The sequence below is a fragment of the Lycium barbarum genome, chromosome 3 (genome assembly GCF_019175385.1).
Source record: "Lycium barbarum isolate Lr01 chromosome 3, ASM1917538v2, whole genome shotgun sequence".
In the NCBI taxonomy this organism is placed as follows: domain Eukaryota; kingdom Viridiplantae; phylum Streptophyta; class Magnoliopsida; order Solanales; family Solanaceae; genus Lycium; species Lycium barbarum.
The window spans coordinates 6,678,555-6,698,290 of NC_083339.1; the positions used below are offsets into that span (position 1 = coordinate 6,678,555).

Below are 19,736 nucleotides of genomic sequence, written 5' to 3' on the forward strand. Positions count from 1 at the left end.
AAATTTTTAGGCTGACTTACGAGGACTTTCTCGACAATCTTCTCTTCTGAAAGATCCTCTCCCAAGATTCAAATTTGATTCACAAGTTTCATCAACTTTTCTGAGTATTGTTTCACACTCTCAATCTCCTCCATTTTCAATTCTCCCAGCAAGACATAGTCTTCACAAAATTTTCTTCTAATACAGAAACATGTAGATGTGTTAGATAGACTTAGCTCTTTTCTTGTTCTCAGCTTTGAAATTCTGAAGCTGAACAACGGTTGGATCCTCAGGCAACTCAAGTAGGATTCTTTCTGATTCGATTACCTCCTAGAAATCTGCAACCTAGAGAAAAGATCTCATTTTCACAACCCACATGTGGAAGTTCTCTCCTCTAAATACATGAAGACATGATTTTTAATTCTCTTTCAAGAAGATTTCTTCTCCTCCAACATTTACCAGTTCTCGCAAGTCCCTCAAGAAATTCGGCTCTAATACAAAATGTTATAAAATTTGGGGGGAGTATTCTCTTTGAAAACTAGTGGAGAAAATGCTTCTTCTTTACTTCACTTTACTTGCTTCATAAAATGACTATAACGCCTAAGTATCTATAAGAATTCTTCTAACATGTACCTAGACTTGTACATGTTTCATAATTTAATTCTAAACTTTCTGACTTCCCTAGCTCAAGAACAAAAAAATAGATACATTCTAAGAGTAATACAATAAGTTTCTAATTCATGAACTAACTCATGCCAAATCAAAATATTTTTCTTCTTCCAATACAAGGTTCATTATTCAACATACATAGGGTTGCACTTGGCAAATTGAAATATAGATATAATCACTTAGATGCCTTACAAATCGCGAAAACAACAACAATATACCCAGTGTAACCCCATAAGTGGGGTATCGGGAGGGTAGAATATACATAAGGATGTACAACTTGCGAAAATGATCAAATAATTACAACTTTAGTATTGTAAGTGTTCCAACAGCCATCATAACTTGGCCTACCTCAACAATGTATGATGGTCTCCACAAGGGTATGATCCTCCTTTCCTCAAAATTACTCCGAGGATCTCGAGCCTCAATTTTTGGCAATTCTCTTCCTGCAGCAGCATAGGCTGGATGAACGCCACATTTTATCACTTGTAACCCTATGAATCCTTGCTCTCTGATACTGAAAGAAAATGTTATTGTTTCCGCGCCTTTCAAAGCAGGACGAAAGTAATGTCTTGGCACAAAGCTTACCCAGGAACGTTTGTTATGGTTCACAGTAATAGTTGGGAAGCAGAGGACCCATGTAATCCCATTTGTTTGATCACTGATCTCTAAGACAGGACCATATTCAAAACTTCCCCAGTATCTACAACTGTAGACACACCAAAGGATCATTCCCTGGAATTTATGTTCTATGTTTGATGGCATAGTTATGGTAATCTTAGGTCCATCGTCTCGGTTGCTGAACCATTCTGGAACCTTGCTACCTGCAATGAAGAAGCAGCTCGCAGAAGGAAGATCTTCATCACATTCTCCAGTCTGCGGTAATACACAGAGAACGCGTTCATAAAATAAAGCTTAAAATGTCCTAATTCCAACTATAATGGAGTACTCACACTATCCCAAAATAGTTGTCATATTTATCTTTTCGGGAGTCAATTTCACTAATATTCGGAGCTAAATTTGATTAGATTAATTCAAAATTTTAAAATTAAAATTTAGATATTAAAAAATTATACGAAAAGAATACTGTAAGTTGAAATACTTCTCATGTCAATATAGTAAAAGAGCATATCTTGAAGTCTTGGTCAAAGTTCATGCAGTTTAACTCTCAATAAGCGAAACATGACAAGTATTTTGGGATGGAGCGAGTAGTACAAAAGTGAAGAGAGGAATATATAGAGGAACTTACCAGCTGGAAGAAACTTTCACTGCAGAAACGGCTTGCCACCTTACTACTGCTCTCCATGCAAACATATTCAACATTTTGGATAGTTTCCATGCCCTTAATCTCGGACAATCTGTCGCAATTAGATACATAGAGCTCGGGCAATATCTTGTAGTTTGACATGTCTAGGCTTTCAATGGATGAGCAATCAGTTGCATGGAGCTCTAGCAGATTAGGAGGAAGTAGTGAGAGCATTTGAAGATTCTTGCAATTATCCAGGACAAGACTACGTAGCTTAGATAGGTCGCAAAAGAGGGATGATGGGAGACTGTAAAACTCATTTCCTCCTAAATCCAGGGATTTCAATGAGGTTAAACTCCCAAGATTGGTTGGAATATCTGCTTCTGAAAGCCTACAATCTTTGAGATTGAGCTCCGTCAAGTGACATAAATTGGAAATCGAGTGTGGCAACAACCTCACTGGACATGATGAACTACTTCCTGCCCATGGTACATAAGATAATATAGAAGTCCGCCAAGATTGAGCCTTTAAACTTCTGTTGCATCCTTGTAACGATAAGCTTCTTAGGTTTGTCAAACGTCCGAAATCAGCAGGCAGCTGTTGTAGACCTGAGCAGCCAGACATATTTAAATGTTGAAGTGATTTTAGCTTGCAAATGCTGCTTGGTAGATACATGAGGCTGATGCAGTCTTTCAGATTTAAGCGAACAAGTTTCACCAATTTTCCTATTGATGAATCAACCTCAACCAACTCGGAGCAACCTGTAAACAATAGTGTCTCAAGACTTATCGCACTAGAAAAGTCGGGAGTTCGCTTTAGTCGTTGACAATGACTGAGATTTAGATGTTTCAAGCTTTCCAGGGACTGATTCATAGAAACAACAAACGTTCATAAGTATCTAGAGTTATGAAAAACTTAGAAAGAACAAGTTTTTTAGCAAGTAAACCCTGATGTTGGATTGCCAGGCTTCCGTGATGTTGCTATATCGCATGTCCAGAGCCACAAGCTTGCTTAGGTGACTATCAGTAGGTAAACATTTCAAAGGGAAATTCTGCCAGCTAAGCCATCTCAGATCCTCGAACACATTTTTGAAGCTTCCAGTAAGATTCATTCCTTTTGCTTGAAGTATTTTCAGCCTATCCATTCTTGAAAAGGCCTCTGTGTCCACAATTATATCTTTGACTTTGGGATGGATGACGCTGATGCCTTCTATCTGATCACTACCCTGTCATCATTACAGTGCAGGAGATGTGGGTACTCTTCTATATATTCAGTGATTTGTTTGAATATTTATTTTACTATTCAAAATGCTTAAAAAATAATGCACTAATCCATTTGTTTCATTTTATGTGATACTCTTTTGTTTGTTCCAAATAAGAATGACACTCTTTTAATTTTAAATTTTTCATTTTACCCTTATTAAAATGATTTCATAGCCACAGAACTGTTATGAAATGTTTAAAACCACAAACCTCAAAAATCATTGTTTCTTAAATTTCTCTTGAACAGTCAAACACCACTATATAAGTTGAAATGGAGAGAATATCAATATATAAAACAACACCAACATACCCAGTGTAAGAATATCAATATATGCACGGCACATGTTCTATGCTCCAGGCGGACAAACAAATGCAAGAGAGAGTGAAAGGGGAGAGTGGCATTTTTGTTACCTTGTTCTTTTCTAGCACATAACGAACATCTTCATGAAACCACAATCTAGAGCGCATATGAGGTTCTTTAAGTGACTCTTGACGAACAATTTCTTTGGCCATATCTCGAACCAAATCGTGCATCCACAAATAATTCTGTTCAATTTTGAGTAAACATCTTCCAGTCAAAATTCCTTTTCCCAAGCTGAAAGAGCGACCACAGCCGGTCAATACAAGACTAGCATAATCTTCTTGGACTCCAATAAAAAAGCACGCAATGTCAAGGAAAATCTCCTTAGAGTTCTCATCAAGTGAGTCGTAGCTTATTTTGAGTGCTTTGTGAATGCTATTATGATGAACAAGATTTTTCAAGCTTTCAAAGGTACTTCTCCATATTTGATCATTCTTTTTATGCAAAAGAGAGCCAAGAACTTCGAGTGCCAAAGGAACCCCTCCACCAAGACGTGCTATGTCTTTCACCAACTCATGATCCAAATTTTCGGGTACAGTAGAATCCTTGAAAGCATGAAAGCAAAAGAGTCGCCTGGAAGAGAAATCATCCAACCTTGTTACCTTGTACTTATAGTCTACTCCAACATCATCTAGCAAATGCTCGCTTCTGGTTGTAATAATTATTGTGCTCCCTGAACCGAACCAGCTTCGCTTTTCCGCCAATGCTTTTATCTGACTCATGTCATCGACATCATCAAGAACAATGAAGACCTTCTTCTGACCAAGTCTTTCTTTGATTAGGCATTTTCCCATATCAACATTATAATGGACTTTAAAGTTCTCTTTTCTTAGAACCTCTGAAAGAAGTTGTTCCTGTAAGTTGTGAAGCATGTTATTCTCCGAGCGCTCTCTTACGTGAGCCACAAAGGAGAAACCTTCATACCTCCTGTGGATTTGATTGTAGACAGCTTTGGCAACTGTTGTTTTGCCAATGCCAGCCATCCCATAGATTCCAAACATGCAGACACCAGCTGATGAGTAGAAGTCGCATAGAGAAATCACGCCCTCAACATGAGAATTAGCCCCAATTACAAGTCCTGGGAGGTGCATGCATGTGGGATTTACTAATTTTAAGACCTCTTCTATTAGTTTCTTGTTGAATTTTGCTTCATGCCTGAAAAGTCAAACCCAGGACAAATTAGTCTAAAATCTAACCAAGATGAGAGGAAGGTATTTTAGATAGGAATTTATCTTATATACTAGACGGCCTATGCCCGTGCCCAACACTTTAGATTATAGTGCATCTATGTGTATGTAGTTGTCTTTGAATAGTGATTATATATATATATATATATATATATATATATATATAGTATACATTATGTTTAAAACACGATTAATATAACATTGTAGTTTGTGTTCCGTATCTAAAATTTTATTATATTAATGTTTGCTACGAATATAAAATCGGCAAATTTATTAATATTTTTTAAAAGAGAAAACTTGTTTAAAAGGAAACTATTTTCCTCTCTTTGAGATAAAATAATAGCAATTTTTAAGCATCAGTTGATACTTTCAATTTTAATTCGATTAATTTAAAGGTGTAAAATACTTATTATTTTTAATCAAATTTTGATTTGGATAATTCTAATTTAAATTATTAAATTAATTTTACATGTTTAAAACGAAACAAAGTAGAAATTGATTTTCTAGTTAAACGAAGAAATACTATTTTTTAATTTTTGATAAATATTCTTGGTTTAGCTCGTTTTACTTGTCATGTTGTCTTTTGCATGGTTTTTTAAGAAAACGCCGATTAGAATTATAATTTGACTAATTTACCTTATTCATTATTTGATCTCCATTTGTTTTTTTACGACATTAATCTCTTTTCACTTTATTAGAGTAAGAATAAAAATAAAAAATTAATTAAATTCTATCTTATTTTAAAATATAAATATTTTAAGTTTATTTATTTTAGTGAGCATAACAAATAAATTGTTACGTCCCGTATTTTTATACATTGGGACAACCCGGATTAACTATGATAATTTAAGGCCAAGACTATTCCGGGATTTGAAGTCGGGACTTTTGACCATTTGATTTTATTTTGAGACATAAGTTATATATGAAATTGTTGGCATTGAACACTTAGGGAAAATTGGGACCACAATTCATAAAATTGGAATTAAAAATCTTGCCAAAAAATGGCCTTGTAGCCGTGTGGTCCACAAAAAGGTCCCACACATTGTGTGGGCCAAGGACATAGAGATATTTTGTGGAGCCTTAAAAGAAGACTTCTAATTCATCTTTCCTCACTTAACACTTAGAAAGAAATAAAGCCAAGTTGAAGAGCTTCACCATGAAGCTCACGGCCAAGGGTGGAGAAAAACCAACTCCACTTCAAGCCTTCTAAAAATTAATTCTTTGGTTCAAACCCACTATATTGAGGTCCCTAAGTGGCGTGGAAGTATCGTTTGGGTCATCCAACCATTTATTTTGCCCATTTGCAAACCCTAGCCTATTGGGGGATTGAAGAAGAAAGGTGAGTTCTAATCTTGTTTTTGTGTTATAAAGGTTGTATGCATATTGTAGTATGTTAATATGGGTGAAAATCATGAAATATGGAATGTTGGAGTTGGGTTGTGTGATGGGTGTGTTAGCCGTGTAATGTGGGTGTGATTGTGTAAATGGGTGTTGTGATTGAATTGATGAATTAATTGTTTGTAGCGTATTTGATTGTTGTAGAGTGAAGAAATAAATTAGAACCATCTATATGTACAAAGGTGGGTGTGGCCGTATATATGGTCCCAAATGTTTGTCAAATAATGAATTAATATCGCTTAGCGTCGTAATGGTTATTGTGGTGACTTTTATGTTGGAAATGAGAGTTTAATGCCCAAAATTGATATGGTAAATGTGCGGACTGTTTTGGAGAGCTTTGTGCATTGAATGCAATCCTTATATATGAGAACCATTAACATATGTATATGTGTAGTGTGGACGAATGTGAGTCATATAATATGCCGAAGATCGCATTATTATCGTTTAAGCGCTTTAGTGTCGTCGTTATGAATTCTAGTGGAAATAAGTGTTTAATGACTTAAGATTGATGTTGTGATTATGCGGGCTGTTTTGAGGCTTGTTGTGCGTTTGACGTAATTCGTATATTTTATGAGAAAGTATATCGTTATATTGTGAATTGTTGATACAAAACATGACTTGAAAATGAGGAAAAATGAAAAAAAGGGGCTGCTCGGTTAGGGACTGGTTTCGGCCAGCTTGGAGAAAAAAAAATTGGGATCGTTGGAAAAATTATGTGAATAGTTTAGAAGTCCTATAATATTGTGGGAAAGGATTCGGGTTAATAATCGAATGTACGAACGATATCGTGGCTTGAAAGTAAGCTGTTGAATCGAATGTTTGGAAGGTTGTTGAAAGTTGTAAAAGAGAGCTATTAATGTTGTTTTTCCTTTCGAATTGATTATCAATGTTACTAGGTTGTTTATTGTGGTTGTTGTTGTTGATTTTGAGCGAGATAAATTCTCGGGATGGCCTATTTACAGGGGAAGTGCTGTCGAATTTTCTGTAGAATTTAATGATTAGTTGGAAAGAATGGCTTAAGTGCCCTTAGCTAATGTTTGGTATTCGTTGGCGTATTTATAGACCTTGGGGAGCCCGAGGCGTAGATTGGATATTTATTTTAGATTGGCCATCTTGGAGTGCGTACGAGGTATGTAAAGCAACTTCCTTTCTTTTTGGCATGTCTTAGTTTTTCATAGGCTGAATTAGAGCCTTAAGGAAATTCCAAATCCGACATCCGAGCATGTTATGATCCGTATATGTTCTTTGGCATTCTTATGCATGATTTGATGAAATATGAATCTTTATGTATTCGAAATAATTGTTCTCCGAACTTTGCACCCAAAGGGTTTCACTTTAAAGAATTCGTAAATTTGGAATGTCATATCTTTCGTATAAATGCTCGGATTGCTCCAATATTTTTATAAGAGTTTGCATTATGTATAATGAGTATGTTTTCCATAAGCGGGCCCGACTTGGGTAAATTTCCGTCTGTGGGTCCCGCGACTTCCCTTTATGTAATTCGGGAACTTTTGAAAGATTAGTATAACCATTATTTCGATTTTCAAATATGACCATTTTGCTTATGTTTGAATTTATGAAAATGATTTTATGCATATGACTATTCACGATTCTATTCGTGCATTCTGTTATTCCTTTCGCCGAGTCCCGGGCCGGTTCTGTTGTCGTGCGCACTTTGTTATACTCCGGAGTTATGCTGTGTTTATGGTTCACCGAGCTACTCGCAAAAGAGGGTCGGGTTCCACTTATATTTGGTGCTATGTTGTGTATGGCGTTATGCGGTGATGTGATACGTGACGGGGTTACGGAGATTTGAAACTTTCTGGTGTTATGCTTTGTTATGGCGCCATCGACGGGCGGGCGACCATATTCTTCTGTACCCTATGCATGACTTACATGTTTGAAACTAAACATTTTGATATGATTGGATTTGCACTTATGTTCGACACTTCTGTTTCGTTTATGTCTCAGGTTTGTTTTCTGTATATTCTGCTTTGCATACTCAGTACATATTTCGTACTGACCCCCCTTTCTTCGGGGGGCTGCGTTTCATGCCCGCAGGTACAGACGCACAGTTTGGTGATTCACCAGTTTAGGACATCCCCTTCTGCTGTTTGGAGTGCTCTTCTCATTTCAGAGCATATATGTTGGTATATATATTTGTTCGCCGAGTATGTATATATATTTGTTCAGGGATACGGCGGGGCCCTGTCCCGCCATATGATTCGGTTTGTCTGTTTAGAGGTCTGTAGACGTAGCTGTGGGTGTGTGTGCCTACTTCTGTTCCAATGTGTTTGTATGATGCTATTCGTTATGGCAGCCTTGTCGGCGTGCATTTGTATCTGTGTTTTGGGCCGTTGTGCCAATTGATAGCCTTGTCGGCTTTTGACATATTTGACAGCCTTGTCGGTTTTTGACATATTTGATAGCCTTGCCGGCTTTTTGAGATATGTGCATATGTTCGGCGATGTATATTCCGCCGCCTCTTTTGATTCTGATATGATGTTTTGTACGCGCAATCGCGCAAGATAATATTTGTTCCCAACTCTGTTTAAAAATGATGGATATGAAATCCGTGTTAAGCTTTGCTATGATGATTTAGTTTGTATATCCGTTTGGGTGCCCAAGTAGGGCACCAGTCGCGGCCCACGGGGCTGGGTCGTGACATAAATGACATGGCGGAATAGCAAATATAACAGTTTAATATCTAGATTAGATCTAGGGATAATATAAAAAAAGAAAACTGTATGGTTTGACTACTTAACTTTTTGAAGAAAAGTAATTACATTTGCTCCCACTAATGGATTGATACGCACGTGGCAATGAATCCATCATTATTGACTTAATGAGATACTTTGGAAATTACATGAATATTGTTTGATTTTTTAATATGGAGTGCACCTTTTTTTTTACATTATTAATCTGCACTATTTTATATATATATATATATATATATATATATATATATATATATATATATATATATATATTATGTTCAAAACACGATTAATATAACATTGTAGTTTGTACTCCGTATCTAAAAATTTAGTATATTAGTGTTTACTACGAATACAAAGTCTGCACTTTTTTTTTACATTATTTTTTTTTAATATGGGGTTCACTTTTTTTTTATATTGCTTGATTTTGTTAATATGGGGTTCGCTTTTTTTATAGTGAGTTTGGAGATGGTGGGTTTTACTTTTTTTTTTTTAATATATATATTGCTTGATGTTGTTTAGTATGAGGTCCACCCTTTATGGGGTGCACTTTTTTTTTTTGGACATTATTAGTTTATACTATTTTTATGCATATATATATATATATATATATACTATGTTCAAAACACGATTGATATAACATTGTAATTTGTGCTCCGTATCTAAAACTTTATTATATTAGTGTTTGCTACAAATACAAAGTCTGCACTTTTTTTTTGGACATTATTAATTTGCACCATTTTTATGCATATATATATATATATATATATATATATATATATATATATATATATATATATATTAGAATTATGGGGCTCACAATTTATTTTTTGCACTTTTTTTTTTAAATTGTTTATTTTTTTAATATGGGATTCACTTTTTTTTTTTTATATATATATATATATATATATATATATATATTGCTTGATTTTGTCAATATGGGCTACTATGTTCAAAACACGATTAATATAACATTATAGTTTGTGCTCCGTATTTAAAACTTTATTATATTAGTGTTTGCTACAAATACGCACGTGGCAATGAATCCATCATTATTGACTTAATGAGATACTTTGAAAATTACATGAATATTGTTTGATTTTTTAATATGGGGTGCACTTTTTCTTGACATTATTAATTTGCACTATTTTTTTAATATTAGTTATTGGTTAATATATATGGGCCCCATAATTTTTTTAACTAAATTGGAAGGGATATATATATATATATATATGGGGCCCACAATTTATTTTTTTTCTAATTAAGAACGAACGACGAGAACCCAACTCACTCTTCTTAATAGTAGTAAAGTAATATAATAGATTGTCTGTCTTATTTTGTAGGTCACTTATTCTACTTATTATAGGCCATCTATTGTTTTGTTATAGGTTGATGCATAGTGTATAAAAATTCTTGTAATCTATTAGCATAGAAAAGTTAAAAGTCAAGTTTGAGCAAGTAAACAGAAACAGTATGCCAATGTGTGTTATGCAGGGGGTTAACGATTGTTGTACAACATAACCTTACTCCCTTCGAAATAGTTTCAGAGTACTCTGAGGTAATTAATATGCTGTGAAATGGACACCAAACTTACGGTGCCTTAATATATGAATGCAGGTCTTTCATGTAGTCAACTGGGGAATCCAGCAATCAACCACATATAAGGGTAGCCAAATCTAGTCGTTGATCTATTGGCAAAGGAGGGCGCCAGGACATGTTTCTTAATAGACTCAGAATTTTGGTAATTCCTCCGAAGTTTGCCAACAATGCAGATTGAACAAACATTCTGGGCAGGGGCGGACGCATGTGCTAAGTTTTGGTGCTCTAGCACCCATTAACCGTGGCAGATACTCTACGTAGACATATAAAAAATATTAAAGTTTTGGTATAAAATAATAAATAGCACCCATGAGGCAATAAAAGATCTTGGTGCTCCGGTTAAAAGGTTGTAAGCTTTAGGTTAAGCCATGGAGTAGCCAATTACAAATCTACTCAAAGCAATATATTTTTTGTTGATTTTAAGGAGAGCACCCAGAACCACTGAATCCTGGGTCCCCACTGATTCTGGGAACTACATCTATTAGATATATTTTGGACTATAATCTTAGTATGCTGGAGACAAAAACTGAATTAACAAAGAGCAATGCTCCTGCTACCTGGTTATTTTTCGTTATGATATGCTCCCATTATCCAAAAAAAAAAAAAAATGAGCAAGTTAGAGTACCCGTTCTCGATGTTTGGCAAATCCCATCCTGATAAATTTGCAGCTTCAGTGACAACAGCTTTCCACCTTGCGACCTTCTCCTTCCCATAACGTTTTTTGTGTTTAGCAATCGCTTTACCAAATGTACCGGCTTGTCTACGTACCTCAGAAGGATTAACGTCGTAGAAAATAGGAATAACTAGTTGACCATGCTGCTCTCTGCACTCGAGGATCTTCAAAAGCTCATCAAGACACCAGCTAGACGAGCCATAATTTTTTGAAAACACGACAATGGAGATCATGGAATCTTCAATAGCTTGAAGCAGTTCAGGTCTGATTTCCGTGCCTTTTCGGAGCTTCTCATCGTCTCTAAACGTATGAATCCCAACTTGCGCCAAATCATCGTAGAGGTGGTCTGTAAAAGTTTTGCGCGTATCTTTCCCTCTAAAACTCAAAAAAACATGATACTTGTGAGATGAAGATGAAGGTGGGGGCATAATGGAGGATGAGGCCATAATGCTATGAGCAGCCTTGCACAAAAATAATATTATTAGACCAAATCGAAGAAAGAGTTATTAGTCTTTGGTGAGTAGTGAGCAAAGGGATCCACGACATGGCATTATATAGTGGTAGAGACATTCTACATGCCTTCCTATGTACTACCTTCAAAATGATTCTGCTCAGTGGCGGAGGTAGAAGTTCAGATACGGGTCACGGGTTGATCGAACTCATTAATTCGTTATAACTCAAATAGTATATTTGAGTTTTAAAAGAAATCATCAAATATGTATACATATTAAATTTAGAACTCAGTTATTAGTACTTGAAGTCAGTGTTCTATAATTTAGCTCTCGTTTGGCCATAGATTTTGAGAGCATATTTTGAAGATTTATTTTCAAATCTTTGTTTGGCCAAAAAAATTTTAACAGATTTTGAAAACAAACCTTCAAATCCCAAATTCTGGTTCAAACCTATTTTTCGATCAAGATCTATGTTTTGGCCTTTTCAAAACTTCAAAAAACTACCCCAAACTTTTGTATTTTATAAAACAAGCTACATCTATTTATGACCCAACTAATTCTATCTACCATGTTCCTCCATTAAAGTTGTACTTACCATGTTTCCACTATTAAAGCAGTATCTTCTATAAAGTGAACGAGCTAAGCTGTGCCCAAACAGTATAAGAAGAAACCCTGGGGAAAATTGTTCTACCAACTCTAGAAATCCGTTACGAAGATAAAATTGATCTTTGTATTGTAATTTGAATTGTAGTAGCTAATGAGTGTATTATTAGCCGTTATTATTAAAATATCATGTTCGCATAATTTGGGATTAGCAAGTATGTATGTTTTGTTGGGTATTTTGATAGTTTTTAGAACTTATGATTATAAGTAATGTTTCATGTTTTCCAAAACAAAAAGTGAAATATGTTTTGAAAAACTATGGCCAAACACATTTTCAAAACTTGAAAAACTTCATCCAAAATCAAGTTTTTCAAAAAAAATAATTGGAAATCTATGGCAAAATGCTAGCCTAGAATCCATAGAAATGGAATTTTGACTCCGCCTCCGATTCCACTGAAGAGTCCTCAAATAACTTGTTGGCTTTCTCAGTGTGGAAAAATTCATATCGAAATATCCATTGTCCCCATCATAGCTTATTAATAAGTTTGGTCAAAACTTCACAAGTGACAGCGTCTTGAATAATTCCACGAGTCGTCATCATGTCCTTTTATATTTTGCCATAAGTGCATACATAACTTGTCAAGATGTCCAAACAAAAAAAAGTCAGCTTTTGATTCATCTTACTACAATTGATCTATTCTCCTTTTTCCTTATTCCGTTAAATGAAGGATGATTTTAGATTTTGTGCGTGCCTTTAAACATTAACAAAAAAGACATTAGAGGGTTTTGGCCAATATACACAAGGGGACTAATAATTTCTTATTAGCTCTTACTTTAAGCGCAAACTCTGGAGCTTTGCCTCATCATCGTATTAGGGGAGATACCAACAAGGGGAAATTTCACAAATGACTACCTTTTAAGGGTTTTCTTTTTTTAAAAAAATTAAAGGCCACTAGGCTTTGTACCACCTAGGGCTATTTTATTAACATTGTCTAAAGCAATAAACATCATCGTCTGAGTAGTCAACATAAAACAACAAAATGAAATGTAAATAGTTTGACCTGAAGAGAATTAGGAAACTAGGGCTAAACACGATGGTGGTAGCCGTGCACCGGAATCGCTTCCATATCCATCTTCTCAGCTGATTTGAACTTTGATTTGCTCTGTACTCTGGTTTGTTGCTTGATCTCTGCTTTGGTTTCCTCCATTTCCACCTTCATTTTTGCGGTTCTAGTTCTACCAAAGTTGATTGAAAGTTTTGCCGCTTCGCTGTTGTTTGTGATCTGGATCTTTGTGTTCCTCTGCTGACTTTTACATGGATTGTAAGAGCGGGATGTGTATATATAGATTTTGTGCCCGATGTCCGTTTTGAGTATGGCTTCCATCTCATTGTGGATTTGCTACGATGTGCGTCTTTTTTGGCTTGTTGTTCTCCATATTTGAGTGTTAAGGTTCTCCAATTGTGTTTATTTGCCTGCTGTGAGTGATTTGCCTCTTCATTAGTGTAATAACTGTTAAAACCTTGTATTATTGTATACACTATGCGTAGGAAACCTGCACATGAAACAAACATGTTAAAGTAAAAAACAATTATCTCCATTCTCTCATTCCACAGAATTTGAGAATGTTGATACTTAGTAACCCTTCTCCTTGTTCTCTCCTTCTGTTCTTTTTTATGTTGCATATAATCCATCATCTTTTACAATTCTTGATTCTCAAATAAGGTACCTTGCTTTTATCACTGTTAATAAGCTTCCTACCCCATACTTCCATCTCCTGAAAGCTATTAGCAGTGAAATCTCCCCTGTCCAGAGCTAAATTTGCAAGAAAATCTGCAAGTTTATTCCCTTCTCTATACACATGAGAAATCAGAATTGTTCTTTGAGCCATAATCCTCCAAATCTCCTCTACTCTGTTGATGATTTGCCAAGGGCTATGCCACCTCTTCTCCATTACATTTTTCATTAATATAGAGTCAGTTTCCAGAATTATATGAGGAATATGATTTCTCTCCATGTATCTCAAAGCCTGTACAATGGCTTCTGCTTCAGCCTCAGTAGTAGTATAATTACCCTCTTTCATTTCCTGAGATTGAGCACAAATCAGATCTCCATCTTCATTTCTCAGACAAAAACTCCATGAACTTCTACCAGGATTTCCCCTTGATGCCCCATCAGTGTTGCATTTTAGCCATCCTATATCTGGGGGTCTCCAACCTACCTGAATTATCTTCATTTTAGGAGAATAGGCATGCAGTGCTTTCAGTACATCCACCCAACTATATGGAGCATACTTGAAATTTTTTCTTCTTGCCTTCATGAATAGAATAAGAGAATGCAGAATCTTATATTTTAGACTATTCACTGCCAACTTGCCACCATGCAGTAGAGTGTTTCTCCTTTTCTAAAGTTCCCAAACAATAACAATTGGCACAGCTTGGTATATCATCCTAATATGGTTGTTGACTAAAGCTTCCCACCAAAATGTGATAACCTGAGTCAACTGTAAACCTGCTATATTAATTCCAGCAGGTCCACAAAAGTACTGCCAAATCTCTTATGCCACTGCAGACCCTAGGAAAACATGTGAAATAGTTTCCTCTTGAGGTGTTAGACAACAACTACATCTAGATGCAATTTGAAAACCCCACTTTTTTAAGGTGTCATCTAGAGGTAATTTGGATTGCCATAGTTTCCAAACAAAGAAACACATCTTGATAGGCAGTTTTTTAACCCATATGTTGTCATATAACTTACTAGATTCTTTCTTCTGTCTGAGTAATTGAAATGCAGAACTTACAGAAAAAATACCTCTAGAGTCAAGTTTCCAGTATGCCTTATCAAGCTCTTCTCCACCTGTAGGTGGTTTCACATGTTGAACAATTTGATTAGCCATTTCTGCAGGAAGAATCCCTCTTAGTGTCTCCTAATTCCATCTTCCCCCCTCTTGAACTTCTTTAACCAGTACAATTGTAAAATCACATAGAAAATCTTTTAGGTACTCTATGATATAAAGCTCCCATTCCAGACCAGTTGTCTATCCAGAAATGAGAATTTCCTTGATTAAACTTCCACCAAATTTCCTGATCAATATCATCTCTAACCAGTAGCATCTTTTTCCACACATAGGTGCCTCATTTCCATTGTGCTAAAATAGCATTGACTCTTTTCATATACTTATTGCACATGTAAGTCCTCCACAATGATTGTTTTGTTCTAAAATTCCACCATAGCTTGGCAAATAAGGCCCTGGACATATCTTGCATACATCTGAAACCCATTCATCCCTCTTCCTTTGGATAACAAAGAGTGGTCCAAGTGGACCAGTGTTTACTTGAGTTCCCCACTGAATTACTCCAGAAAAACTTAGTCAGTAACCTGTGAATCTGAGCAAACACTCTTGAAGGAGGATCACAAGCTGAGAGTAAATGGATGGGCATGCTCTGAAGGACATGCTTAATGAGAGTAGTCCTTCCCCCTATGGAAAAGAGTTTTCCTGTCCATAAGCTTAGCCTTTTCTGGATCTTATCAATGATCTCCTTAAAATGACAAATCCTTCTTCTTCCATAGTAGATTGGTACTCCTAAATAAGTAAAAGGGAACTTTTTCTGGGGATATTTGTTTCCTCGATCACACCATTGACCACTGTTTGAGATACAGAGTGATGTAAATACACAACACTCTTTTCTTTATTGATTTTTTGGCCACTAATCTTCTCATACTCCGTCAAAGTTTCCATCACCATCTTCAAAGAATCATGCTGTGCAGATGTGAAAATGATGGTGTCATCTGCATAAGCCAGATGATTGATGTATGGACTCCATTTAGGCATACCATATCCCACATACCCTGCTTTGTAATGTAACCCATTCAGTGCCCTTGTCATGCATTCTGCAGCTAAAATGAATAACGTAGGTGATAAAGGATCACCTTGCTTTACACCTCTAAAAGATTTGAAGAAACCCTGAGCTTGTCCATTTATCAAGATTGAATACCAGTTATTGGAAATAATTCTATACACCATGTCAATTAACCTCTCTCCAAAACCCATTTGTCTAAGCACCTTTGTTAAGAAAAGCCAAGATACCCTATCATACGCCTTTGACATATCAAGTTTGATAACTGTATTGGCAGGTTTACCTCTTATTTTGATATCATGTACTATTTCTTGCACCACTAAGATATTTTCCACAATACTTCTGCCTTTGACAAAACCATTCTGCTGAAGAGAGATTATATTTGGTAATAATTTCACCAGTCTATCATGAATAATTCTAGAAAACACTTTGCTGATGAAATTACTCAAACTAATAGGCCTCAGATCTGAACAAGTAACCACCTCCTTCTTCTTTGGCAATAGTACCAAATTAGTGCAAGTAATGTACCTTGGGAGTTCATGTCCACAAAAGAAAGCATGCACCATGGTGATGACATCAGTAGAAATAATATCCCATGTTGCTTGAAAAAATTTCCTAGTATATCCATCAGGACCACCTGCACTGTTAGCATTCAACCCAAACACTGCCTCTTTGATTTCATTTTCTTCAGGAAACTCATTAATAACATTATTTTGTTCTGTTGAGATAAGTTTTGGAATTTTATCTAACAGACCAAAATCAGTAGCCTCTGTTTCTGCAGTGAACTGTTCCTGAAAGAAATTAATAGCTTCCACCACAATATCTTCTTCTCTTTCAAGCCACACTCCATTCTGGTTCTGAATTCTGTTTATTTGCAACTTTTTCCTTTTGCCTTGCACATGAGCATGGAAAATTTTTGTATTTCTATCTCCATCCATGAACCATTGCATTCCGGATTTTTGTTTCCAGAACTGCTCCTCTACTGTATAGAACTTAATCAACTCTGCTTGCACCTTTTGTAGTGTTTCTCTATTGGCCCCAGAAGGATTCTCCTCAAATTCCTGCTCATGAATGTTTAGTATTTACGCGTCGTAGCATACATTGTAGCTTATTTCATTTTTCGTTGTATACAACTGGTTTTCGCTATATTCGTTTTTTTTTCGCTGTATTTATTTTTTTCGTTGTATTCATGAGTACAACGAGCTTTTTTTCTTCTTTTTTCATTGTATTCATGAAATGACTATCTGTATTCATAAATGGGCTCGTTGTATTCATGAATACAGTGAGTAAAACTGAATACATAAAAACATATATACTCCAAAAATTAACAAATACACACTAAAAAAAATGAATACAATCTAAAAATTTAACCAAACAACTCAAAAACGTTAATACAATCGTCGTATTCGTGAATACAACAACACCAACCACTAGTTCCCGGCAGCTCTGCCAACGATTTTTGGCCAGCTCTGCCGAAAATTTCGCAACAACAACAATAACAACCCTTAAAATACATCTACATCTGAGATACAAAAAATAAAATAAGCTTAGATCTGAGAAAATACACTCAGATCTTAAAAAATATGATTTGATGACGGAGAGACGATGGTGGCGGTGGCCATGGATTCATTCCACTATGTCGAGTCTTTGATTGAAGAAAAAGTGAAGAAAAAAAAAACACTTTCCTACAAGCTTTGATTGAAGAAAAAGTGATTTTAGCTTCAATTGCTCTGCTCCAATGGCGAAGAAGGCAAAGGAGAGAAAGTTGAGGGAGAAGAGAGATGGGCGAGAGAGGAAAGAGGGAAGAAAGCAGTGAAGAGAGAAGGAGAGGAGAGATAGGCGAGAGAGAAAAGAGGGAAGAGAGCAGTGAAGAGAGAAGGAAAGGAATTTAGTTAGCTTGTGTAATTAAGATACAATATTTAGCTACCAGATATAATTAAAACAAAGTGTAGTTACTAAAAGTAAATACCACTTATAGGTTCTCTACCCCAAATAATTACCCCTACCAACAATGCTACTAACTGTTACAGCCCAAGCCCAACTGCTAAAAGTATTGTGCGCTTTTACCTGGAGTCTGCAACTTAATTGACCCACAAAGTTGGTGCTTGATCCAAAATATTCATTAAAAAAAAAGTTACAATACTACCTTTTGCGCAGGAATTTCCTGCGCAAAAGGACTTAACAGTTAACGGCGCTGTTAAGTCCTTTTGCGCTAGAAATTACTGCGCAATAAGTAGAAGTCCTTTTGCGCAGGACATTCCTGCGCAATAGGGGTTAATTATTTAGCAGCCCACATCGGACAACACTATGCTCGCTTGTGACCGCTTTTATATAACTCATTCGGTTAAAAAAACTCACATTATTAAAAATGCCTAATTCAAGATGCTTCATTTAAAAAAAAAATACATCATTCATTACAATAACAAAACAATTCGAATACATCAAGAAGAATTAAAATACATTCATAAAATCATGAGGCTCTTCAACCACGAGAGGCTCTTCCACTACGAGAGGTACTTGCACCACCACAGCCCCGTAGGTTACACAAACGCTTATCATGGCCAAACTCCTTACACGTCGAGTACCTTTGAGAGTATGTCCTATCCGGAACATCCATTTGATTGGGAATCTGAGTTCGTGCGTTAACACGCATTTTATGGATATATTCCTTGTTAGTAATCATTGAAAATGGCTCGTCTAGCCAATAAGACTAATCACCAAGTGGGTAGAAAGTACCGACATATGCTTTAGGATAACTTTTGACGCTGTATTCTAATGCCACATAACTTGATACCATTTTTCCCATTGCCTCGAAACACTTGATGGCATGAGAACACGGCATGTGGTATGATTATCACTTACCACAACTACACGTTCTCGTGCTCTCATAAACGGTATGAATGTTTCCTCCCTGACCTTGGTAATAACCTGTCCTGACTTCATACACACGTTCAGCATGGTTATACTCTACCATCTTGTGTAGCTCAAATTTTTTCCTATGCTGCTCGAACATTTTTGCAGGATTTGGCATCCATTTCCCACCATCTGCTAATATGGCTTTGGCATGTCTTGTTCTAGTCACAAACCACTCCACAACTTGCTTATAAGTCATTCTCAAATCATAGCAGCTATTCCGGTGAATCAAGTTATCTTGATAACAATGAATTCAAGATAGACGATTTGAAACTCCGCCTTCTTATAGAGCGTAACGATGATTTTTGCAATGTGAAATATTCAAATCCACGAGAATATTATTGCAGATTACACTGAGAATGGGCATATCGGCATGCCGAATCAGGACGTCTTGTTCGTGACTTGGAAAATCTGAACGCTCAAACCCCATCAAGGTTCTCAATGACCATGCATCGAACTGATCCACATTCTTGCGAGGTTGTCGTACAAGGATTAGAAAAGAAAACAACATAATGCTAGCAAGACGTTGTAGACTTTACATGCTAAAGTTGACCGAAGAACAAGCATCATCAACCGGTAGAGAACTAACATCTATAGAAAAATATGTCTTAAGAAACCCAAAATATTGTTCTGAGGACGATATTGAGGACTTCTATTCTGATGATGACTAGGGGTTATTTTGGTTCACTTGCTTAGTTTTTGGGTCATTTAAGTTCCGGACTCATAATTTAGTTTGTATTTTTAATTTATGATGAAGTCATCAATTTGAAGAAAATTAGTATGTTTTTAATTTGCTTTGATTGTTATAGTCTATTATTAATTTA

The 19,736-nt window shown here is 35.9% G+C and overlaps 1 protein-coding gene and 1 long non-coding RNA gene across 2 annotated transcripts; one reads left to right on the forward strand and one right to left on the reverse strand.

Annotated features, from left to right (window-relative positions):
- Positions 1 to 945: 945 nt before the first annotated feature.
- LOC132630199 (disease resistance protein RPV1-like) lies at positions 946 to 13,363 on the reverse strand. The gene is made up of 7 exons (XM_060345779.1): positions 13,256 to 13,363; positions 10,998 to 11,549; positions 10,855 to 10,928; positions 3,565 to 4,669; positions 2,838 to 3,116; positions 1,895 to 2,755; positions 946 to 1,521 (listed from the first exon to the last, which is right to left on the reverse strand). The coding sequence occupies exons 1-7, from the start codon at positions 13,361 to 13,363 to the stop codon at positions 946 to 948; spliced, it is 3,555 nt and encodes a 1,184-aa protein (XP_060201762.1).
- Positions 5,820 to 8,650, forward strand: LOC132630065 (uncharacterized). The gene is made up of 3 exons (XR_009578475.1): positions 5,820 to 6,040; positions 7,162 to 7,228; positions 8,161 to 8,650. It is a non-coding gene; the product is annotated as an uncharacterized LOC132630065 (long non-coding RNA).
- Positions 13,364 to 19,736: the final 6,373 nt, after the last annotated feature.